Source organism: Muntiacus reevesi, chromosome 2 (genome assembly GCF_963930625.1).
Source record: "Muntiacus reevesi chromosome 2, mMunRee1.1, whole genome shotgun sequence".
NCBI classification, from domain to species: domain Eukaryota; kingdom Metazoa; phylum Chordata; class Mammalia; order Artiodactyla; family Cervidae; genus Muntiacus; species Muntiacus reevesi.
The window spans coordinates 105,964,444-105,974,044 of NC_089250.1; the positions used below are offsets into that span (position 1 = coordinate 105,964,444).

The 9,601-nt window shown below is 57.0% G+C and overlaps 1 protein-coding gene across 7 annotated transcripts in view; it reads left to right on the forward strand.

Annotated features, from left to right (window-relative positions):
* PALD1 (phosphatase domain containing paladin 1) overlaps window positions 1-7,990 on the forward strand; it is an 84,889-nt gene extending 76,899 nt beyond the window's left edge. For all 7 annotated transcript variants that reach the window (XM_065922513.1, XM_065922512.1, XM_065922511.1 and 4 more), the window contains 2 exons: window positions 4,183-4,338; window positions 6,182-7,990. In XM_065922513.1, coding sequence (XP_065778585.1) covers window positions 4,183-4,338; window positions 6,182-6,334 — 309 coding nt within the window. In that variant the 3' untranslated portion in view covers window positions 6,335-7,990. The remainder of the gene's footprint in view (window positions 1-4,182; window positions 4,339-6,181) is intronic.
* The last annotated feature ends 1,611 nt before the right edge of the window (window positions 7,991-9,601 follow it).

The window sequence follows — 9,601 nt, forward strand, 5'->3', positions numbered from 1 at the left end:
TCGCCCCAGTGGGGCCCCAATTCACTGTCTGCCTTCCACACTTGCTCCGTTCCCAAGGCTCCAGAGCTGCTTCTGGAAGGTAATGGGAGGGGCCAGCTGTGCAAGTGACCATCCACTCCCGACCCTGGGAGCAATGAGGACAGAGGCCCCAAAGCTGAATCACCTGAGGCAGAAGTGGGAGGGGCCACAGGCCCCGAGAGCAGGTCTGCTCCCGCTCACTGTTCAGGGTGCTGTGGGTTGTGTCACGTCTCGGGTAAGGGCCTGCCTGGGAGCCTTCCCGAAGGAGATGCATGAGGCTGACATTGTGTGCCTGCGTGGGAAGGCTTCCAGCTGTGACCCAGCTGTTAGGAGACCGCCCTTCCTGGTTCCTGGGGGCTAGGAGTCATCTATGCCCTCCCCTGGGTGCTCCTGGTGCCTGAAGGTACAGCCACTATGCCGCAGCCTCTTTCTGTAGCACAGAGGGCTGCTGTGGGCCCTGGATGGTGGCCAGGCCTGGAACGGTGGCACGGTGGTGAGAAGAGGGAGGGTGCGAGGTGAGGTGTGGAGTTCAGTCCTCGGGGCTCCCCCGGGTGGCGATCCATCTGTGGTGGGCTGAAGGGGCACACTCAGGTGTTGGGGTGGATACCCTACAGGGAGGGAGCTGGCCCTGTATGTCCTGGGCCTGTGGCCCAGCTGCCCGCCAACCCCCATGCTGAGGAGAACCTGGAGAGGCCCCCGAGTAAGCCTCCTCCCTCCTGAGCATCAGTCTCCTGGGAGTCCTTCATTAACAGGTCACCCCTACTCTCAGACCTTCAGTGGCTCCCCAGTGCTGAAGCCACAGAGCTCAACCCTAGCTCTGTAGAACTGCCCAGGGAACTTTGCACAATCCAAAACCCAGGCCCAGCCTATGGAGATGCTCGTCTGGTCTGGGGTGGGGCCCAGGCATCTGCATGCAGGGTAGCTGATTAGAGGGCGGCTGCCTCAGCCCAGGGCGGCTTCCAGTGGGTGCTAACCCATCCCTTTGCACCTTCCTTCCAGCCAAGCTGGCCCCTTCCCGATGCCCACCTGCCTCATACCACCTTCACCTCTGTCTTCCCCTTCTGGTGCTTACTGTTCATCCAAGTCCATGGAAGCCCTCACGGTCCAGCTGCATCCACGCTTTCTGGGAAACTATCTTTAATCCTTTGGCTGTCTCTTTTCCCTTTAGCAGGGACCTCATGCTCTTCTCCTAGAATATGCTTGGGGGTCACTCTTTAAAAGAGTCTGTGTCCCATCCCAGCCTCTTCCTTCCCTGAAGCCCTGCACCTGTTTCTAATTCTGTTTCTGTGGTCTTTCTATGACCTGTCCCCAGCCTTGGGGAGAGTGTGTGTGTGCAGTGTGTGTGTGAGAGAGAGATTGTGTGTGTGTGTGTATGTGTGCAGTGTGTGTGTGACTCTGGTTGTGTGGGGGGTGTGTGAGGGTGTGTGGTGTGTGAGTGAGGGTGTGTGGTATGTCTGTGTATACATATATATGTATGAGTGTGGGTGTGGTGTGTACAATTGTGAGTCTGTGTGTGTGGGATGTGTGTATGTGTGTTGAGTGTGTGGGGTATGTGATTATGAGAGTGAGTGTGTGTGGGGTTATGTGAGTAGTGTGTTTGTATATATGTAGAGTGTGTGTAATGTATATGTAGAGTGTATATATGATTGTGAGAGTCTGAGTGTGTGTGGTATGTGTGACTGGGTGCATGTGGTGTGTGAGGTGGGTGTGTATGTATGAGTGTATGTGTGTTGTGTGTGATTGTGAGGATCTGAGTGTGGTGTGTATATGAGAATGTGGTGTGCGTGTATGAGTGTATGTGTAGTGTGTGTGACTGTGAGGGTCTGTGTGTGTGGAGTGTGTGAGTGGTGTGTTTGTATATGTGTAGAGTGTGTGGAGTGTATGGTGTAAATGACTGAGAGAGAGTCTGTGAGTGTGGGGTGTGTGTGTGACTGTGAGGCTCTCTCTGTGAGTGTGTGGTGTGTGTGTGAGAGTAGGATGTGTGTACATGTGTAGAGTGTGTGGTATGTGCTGTGTGTGAGTGTGTGTGGGGTGTGTGACTGAGTACCTCTGGTGTATGAGTGGGGTATGTGTGAGTGTGTGGTGTGTGTGGTGTGTGTGAGGATGGGACATGGGTACATGTGTAGAGTGTGTGGTGTGTGTGTGAGAATGGGGCATATTTACATGTAGTAGAGTGTGTGTGTGTGAGGATAGGGCGTGTGTACATGTGTATGGTGTGTGTGGTGGGGCATATGTACATGTGAAGAGCATGTGTTTGTGTGAGTATGGGATGTGTGTACATGTGTAGAACGTATGGTGTGAGTGTGGGGCGTGTGTACATGTGTAGAGCGTGTGTGGTGTATGTGTGAGGATGTGACGTGTACATGTATAGAACGTGTGTGGTGTGTGTGTGTGTGAGTGTGGGGTATGTGTACATGTGTAGAGTGTGTGTGGTGTGAGTGTGGGGCGTGTGTACCTGTGTAGAGCATGTGTGGTGTGTGGTGTGAGTGGGGGGTGTGTGTACTTGTGTAGAGCGTGTGTGGTGTGTGTGTTAGTGTGGGGGCGTGTATACATGTGTAAAGTGTGTGTGGTGTGTGAGTGTGAGGTGTGTGTGGTGTGAGTGGGGGGCGTGTGTACATGTGCAGAGCGTGTGTGGTGTGTGTGTGAGTGGGGGGCATGTGTACCTGTGTAGAGTGTGTGTGGTGTGAGGATGTGGTGTGTGTACCTGTGTAGAGCGTGTGTGGTGTGTGATGTGAGTGAGGGGCGTGTGTACCTGTGTAGTGTGTGTGGTGTGTGTGTGGTGTGAGGATGTGGCGTGTGTACCTGTGCAGAGCGTGTACCTGTGTAGAGCATGTGTGGTGTGTGTGTGAGTGTGAGGTGTGTGGTGTGAGGATGGGGCGTGTACCTGTGTAGAGCATGTGTGGTGTGTGTGTTAGTGTGGGGGCATGTGTACATGTGTAGAGCGTGTGTGGTGTGTGAGTGTGAGGTGTGTGTGGTGTGAGTGGGGGGCGTGTGTACATGTGCAGAGTGTGTGTGGTGTGTGTGTGAGTGTGAGGTGTGTGGTGTGAGGATGGGACGTGTGTACCTGTGTAGAGCATGTGTGGTGTGTGTGTTAGTGTGGGGGCGTGTGTACCTGTGTAGAGCATGTGTGGTGTGTGTGTTAGTGTGGGGGCGTGTGTACATGTGTAGAGCGTGTGTGGTGTGTGAGTGTGAGGTGTGTGTGGTGTGAGTGGGGGGCGTGTGTACATGTGCAGAGCGTGTGTGGTGTGTGTGTGAGTGGGGGGCGTGTGTACCTGTGTAGAGTGTGTGTGGTGTGTGTGTGAGTGTGGGGTGTGTGTATGTATGTAGAGTATGTGTGATGTGTGTGGTGTGAGGATGGGGCATGTGTACATGTGTAGAGCATGTTTGGTATGTGTGGTGTGTGTGTGAGTATGGGGCGTGTGTGCATGTGTAGAGCATGTGTGGTGTGTGTGTTAGTGTGGGGGCGTGTGTACTTGTGTAAAGCTTGTGTGGTGTGTGAGTGTGAGTGGGGGGTGTGTGTACATGTGCAGAGCGTGTGGGGGGCGTGTGTACCTGTGTAGAGTGTGTGAGGTGTGTGTGGTGTGAGGATGTGGCGTGTGTACCTGTGTAGAGCGCGTGTGGTGTGTGGTGTGAGTGGGGGGCGTGTGTACCTGTGTAGAGCATGTGTGGTGTGTGTGGTGTGAGGATGTGGCGTGTGTACCTGTGTAGAGCGTGTGTGGTGTGTGTGTGAGTGGGGGGCGTGTGTACCTGTGTAGAGCATGTGTGGTGTGTGTGGTGTGAGGATGTGGCGTGTGTACCTGTGTAGAGCGCGTGTGGTGTGTGGTGTGAGTGGGGGGCGTGTGTACCTGTGTAGAGCGCGTGTGGTGTGTGGTGTGAGTGGGGGGGCGTGTGTACATGTGCAGAGCGTGTGTGGTGTGTGTGTGAGTGGGGGGCGTGTGTACCTGTGTAGAGCATGTGTGGTGTGTGTGGTGTGAGGATGTGGTGTGTGTACCTGTGTAGAGCATGTGTGGTGTGAGTGGGGGGCGTGTGTACATGTGCAGAGCGTGTGTGGTGTGTGTGTGAGTGGGGGGCGTGTGTACCTGTGTAGAGCGCGTGGGTGTGCAGTGTGCTGGGGTGGGGATGAGCCCGCACTCTGACCCCCGTCCCGTGTCGTCCGTCCTCCAGGCGAAAGCGGCCAAGTCGGAGCAGGAGGCCCGGAGGCTGCGGCTGCGGAGCCTGCAGTACCTGGAGCGCTATGTCTACCTGGTGCTCTTCAGCGCGTACCTGCACCTGGAGAAGGCCGGCTCCTGGCAGAGGCCCTTCAGCGCCTGGATGCGGGAGGTGAGGGCGGGGAGCCGGGGACAGGCTCCCTGGCGAGCGGGCACAGCTCCCATGTCACTCCTCCCCGCGGCCGAGGTGGTGTCCCGTTCAGCTCTGGGCCCGCACACAGCTTCTGCGCTCGGCAGGCGTGAGCCAGGGATGAGGAGGAGGAGGAGACAGCGGGGTGGGGGCTGGGCTGGGCCCCTGCTCCCTGCGTCCCCGAGGCCGTGTCACCAGGGTGCTTCACTCCCACCGCTGTGTCCATCCTTCATCTGTGCCCTCGCTTCCCGCTCCCCGCTGCCTTCCAGCCATGGCCGTGGACAAGGCACTGAGCCCCTCTGAGCCACTGTCCTCAGCGTCACCACGGAAGTACTGTCGGCGCGGTGGGCAGCACCTCAGGAGGCCGTGGCGGGGACTCTGAGATACGGGCACTGCCTCTGCCACAGCTCGTGTCAGCAGGCCTGCCTCACGTGGCCACTGTACGCTCCCGCTCTGCAGAGGAGGAGTCTGGGCGCAGAGGGGTTCAGTGCCGTGTTCATGGCTCTAGAGCTGTTGGCTCCAGGGCCCACCATGTCCAGCCTGGGACAGACATGTCTCGGGCCACCTCCTCCCTCCCCTCCACTTGGCTCTTCCCGGCCTCGCTGGTTTTAGAGGCAGAGCTGCCGCCTCGGCACCTCTAGGGTAAGAGAAAGGTCTCCCTTCCTGCTTGGCAGGGCGGCCTGTAATTACCCCTCCGCTGGGACGCTGGCCCCTGCTGACCTCACTGGCCTGTCCTGGTGGTTGACATCTGGACTCCAGGCTGGAATTAGCTCCCATGGGCAGGGTGGACGGGAAGGCAAGAGTGACAGGCGTAGGGAGGGTGTGGGGCTTTGGGAGCTGTGTAGGTGGGGTTGGAGCTGCGAAGGGACAGAGGCCGGGAGGCCCCTGCAGGGCCCAGTGCCCGGACGGGTGGCTCCTGGGTGTTCGTGGTGGTCCTGATGTGGGGGTGGGTCACACCAAGGTCACAGTGGGGCCACCTTCTTGAGCAGGCCTGGGCTCAGCTTCCTCTTGGCGGTAGTAGGGGACCTAGGACACTTCTGCTTGGAGAGCTGAAATAGGAGGGTGGGGCGGGGGCTGGGAAGGAGCTTGATCCCCTCCCCAGCTGAAGCTGGGTGGTGGATCATGGGAGATGTTGAGGTTCTAGCCTCAGGAGATGAGTGGAGGAGCAGGGGGTGAGGGTTGCCTGGGGATGTTAGTTTGGAGTGGAGCCTGCATCCTCGCCATCCCCAGGATAGTGGGGAGAGAAGAAGGCTGGTCGTTGAGTGGTTTGAGTCTAGGGCCAGGGCCCGGGCCCTACGGTTATATGGAGAGTGTCTAGGGAGGCCTCAGTGAACCGGCCTGAGCTGAGGCCCTTGGTGGGCCTGCTGGGTCCACAGTCGGAACTCATAGCAAAAGGGCTCTTGCCGGCTGCTGCTTCCACGCTGGCTTCCCCAGCACTCTCCGCGGGCCCAGCTGTAACACCAGGAGCAGCTGGGCTTGTGCATCTGAGTGTGCCCTTGGGAGCACCGGGGCTGAAGGCACGGGGCGTGCTTGGCCTCCCCCTCTGCTGTCCGCTTCCTACCTGCCCTTACTGCCTGCTGAGCACTTTCTGTGCAGCCCTCCACGCTGTGCTCTGCCATCACAAGGAAATGGGAGCTTGGAGTAGTTAATAGGAATCGAGATGCAAACTCGTGCAGGTGGCTGAGCTGGTGGGAGGCAGCGCTGGGCCCCAGACTCACACATGTGTCAGCGGAGCCCAGTGAGGGGTGTGACAGGAGGGCTCGGGACCCGGATGACACCCTCCCTCCCCTCGAGCACTGCCCCAAACTCTCCTGTCCTCCCCCAGGTGGCAGCAAAGGCCGGCGTCTACGAGATCCTCAACCAGCTGGGCTTCCCCGAGCTTGAGAGCGTGGAGGACCAGCCCTTCTCGAGGCTGCGCTGCCGGTGGCAGGAGCAGAACCGTGGCCCCGAGCTCTCCGCCGCAGGGGACTTCCTGTAGGAAGGGGGCTTCCTGTGGGGTGTGCTCCCCCTGCCCCTGCTGTCACTGCCTTCCGTAGGGCCACCTCCCTCCCCACGTGGTCTGGGGGTACCCAATGCTCTTTGCTGGCAGTGGCCCTGAGAAATGACTCCTCGGCTTCCCAGAGACCAGGGTGGGTGGGCATCCCCTTTTTGAAAGAGTTGTTATAGGATAGTAGGCGCACAGTGATGCCTTGTGAATGGCCGCTCCGGGAGGGCCTGCAGGAAGGCCTGGGGTGGCATCAGCTCTCCAAGGCGCTCACTCCCCAAGTTGCCAAGCCAAACCTCTTGCCACTTCCGTCCTCCCCTCTGCCCTGAGCAGTTCCGATGGCCCCTGGCCTCGAGCAGCCCCGGCCAGTGCTTGCAGCTCTCCCACGTGGCTTTTCCCCGTTTGCTGCCTGAGCGTTGCCTGGTGGCCCTGGGCTCCCTGGGAGGTGGACGTCGCTCTGGCTAGATGTGTTACCTTAAACGCAGTTTTCCCCAGGGTTCTTGCCTCTCATTCCTTGTCTCAACCCCAAGCCATGAAGAAGGACAACCACATTCCCTATGGTTTCAGTGGAGGCCTCTACCCCTCCTGCCTTTGCCCCCTCCCCTCCCCTGGGCTGGCAGGACTGTAGAGGTTTCCATGGAGCTGAAAACAAAGGGGAATCCCTCTTGGGGTTGGAGGGGGCAAGAAAGAGCTCCCAGAAGGTGCATCCCACCCTGTGGGAGAGGCCTGCTCCATTTCCCTGGGAGCATGGTGGGGAGGTCTGGGGATGCACCTCCTCCCTGCCCTGCCTGGCCCCCCAACAGTGGTCTGAGCCCCCACCTGGTGTGGCAGAAGCTGTGGGGACTCCTGGGTGACCCTGAGTGAGCAGTGGGGTGTGTGAGGGTGGGCCAGGGATGGCACGAGGGGGCACTTGGATTGCAGGCCATCCTCACTGAGCACCCTCGAGTTGCCTTGTGATAGGAGCAAAAGAGGCCAAGCCCTGCCAATTTGGCAGCTGCTGGGACCAACTCTGTGTGGATGGTGGGAGGGTTGCTCGGAGAGGCAAGTGGGTGTTGAGCTGAGCCTGTGGCTCTCCCTTCAGGGACTAGTCTCCCCCTAAAATGCAGGGGCTGAACGGTGTGGACGCTGTCCCCCTGGCCTGGCTCACTGGGGCCAGGCAGGCCTCTCTTGGTTGGACACCAGCACTTGGGCAGAAAAACAGATGATGTATCACTGGTCGTGGTATTTTGGAAAGGAGGATGAGGCCAAAGTTGCTCATGTCTACCTAGCATTGGAAAATTTATGACCATTTTGGCTGAATTCTTTTGCAAATCTACTGTATGTCTTTTCACTACCTTTTTAGATTTGTTGTTTTTGGTTTTATTTTTGCATGTAGTAAAAAGTGTTAATTTCTCTGCAGACAAGGTCTAGATGAGGGGTCAGAGGTCAGGGCTGAACTGAGAGGGATCCTTTGTGTTTTCATGGTTGGCCCTGACTTTCAGCTGTGCTGGGACTACTGGCCGGTCACATCACCTCTCTGCCTCAGTTTCCCCATCTGTAAAATGGGAGAATAATACTTGCCTACCTACCTCACAGGGGTGTTGTGAGGATTCATTTGTGATTTTTTTTTTTTTTTTTTTTTACAGATCTTTTGAGCATTAAAAATGGCTAAATGTGAAGTACGCCTGGTTGCTAATGTTCTTTTGTGTGGGGCAGGTATTACAGAACTGATGCAAGCTGGGGTCCCTGTTCCCTCAGAGTAAGGGTGGGAGGGCAGGGCGAGCCAAGAGCACCTCCCCTTTGTGCACCTGATTCTCAGAGAAGGTGGGTTTTCCTGGATATCATTCTCTTTCCTTCACAGCCCCAATCATGTATGACCATCTCATTCTGGATGCCGAGGGCTGACATGCTGAGGAGCCCCTCCTTGAAGAAAGTAATGTTACAGGCTAATTCACGCTAAAGTGTAAAGGATTGTTATAGTTAGGGAGATGGAACAAAATTGAATTTCATGGGCTATGAAGCAGAGTGAAAGCAGGGTGGTCCTCAGCCTCTACTTCCTTTTCGCATCCCTGCAGGCTCTTCTTAGTCCCTTTAGGCCCCCAAAGGCTCGAACACATTTGTGTTGAGAAATGGGTGTGTAAAGAGGCAGGAGGGAGAGTGAGGCAGGCAGAGTGCAGACCCAGGCTTCTCCCTAGGCTCTTCCAGGATTAGGGGGAATCAGATCCTCTGGGCTGTGATTCTGAGGTTAGCTGGAATGGAAGTTCCAAGGTCAGAATGGAATCCAGAGCCCCTACTGCACTAGGGTTGGTTTTCTCCCCAGCCTGGGTGAAGGGAGGCCTCCTGGGGTTACTTCCCAGTGCTCTGAGTCCAAGGATGCTCTGTGTGGCTTCTGAATGTGAGTACAGTGGTGTGTATACCCATGTGTGTGTGTGTAAGTGTGAGGGGTGGTTCTGTACTTCTCTGCCTGGGATGAAGGGATTATAAAAATATGATCAGTACAAAGATCTGGGATTCTTGACAGAGATGCAGCAGGCTCTTGGGACGACCTGGACTGGGAACTGGAGAGCTGCCCAGGGAGCCCCAAAAGCCCTCTGCAGCACTCACGGGGTACACTGCTCTGGTCCCCCCTCAGGAGGACCAGCTGCAAGAGCAGTCGGCACAACCTCCAGCCATTGCAGCTTCGATCCTGCGGTTGCCAAGGCTGCGCTCCATGTACAGCACTCTCCCCACTGGGCTCTCCCAGACGATGACTGAGCCCGGCAGGACTCTGAGCCACTAGCTGCACTGTTTCTGCCTTGGCAGCCTTGCCTGGAGTCTCCCCGCTGGTCTGGTTGGGCGTTTCTCAGACCACCCCGCTATGTGGGGCTCTTCCTTGCCCCTCTCTTTTCATGGGTGTCAGACCTGCTTCGTGGTTCTGTAGGCTCTTCCTGCCTTCTTCTGCTTCCTCCTTCATCCTTCACGGGGGTTTCCACAAATAAATCTCTTGCAAGTCTAATCCCACCCTAGTGTCTGCTGCTCTAGGGTCTGAGTGACACACCCTCACCCTCATCTTTGTCTCTCTGGGCAGCTGCTTTGTCTTTCTTTCTGGTGAAGGCGGCCTTCTCTGGCACTGCTTAGGGAAGCCACCAGCCTGGTTTCCAACTTCACATGTTATAGTTCCAGCCAGAATCAGTTGTCTTTCTCTCTCTTTGCACCACCCTGCCCTTCCATCTCAAGTGTGGGGCCACTGAGCCTGTGGACTGTGGCTGGAAGGACAGGAAATGATTGCTCATCTTCCCTAAA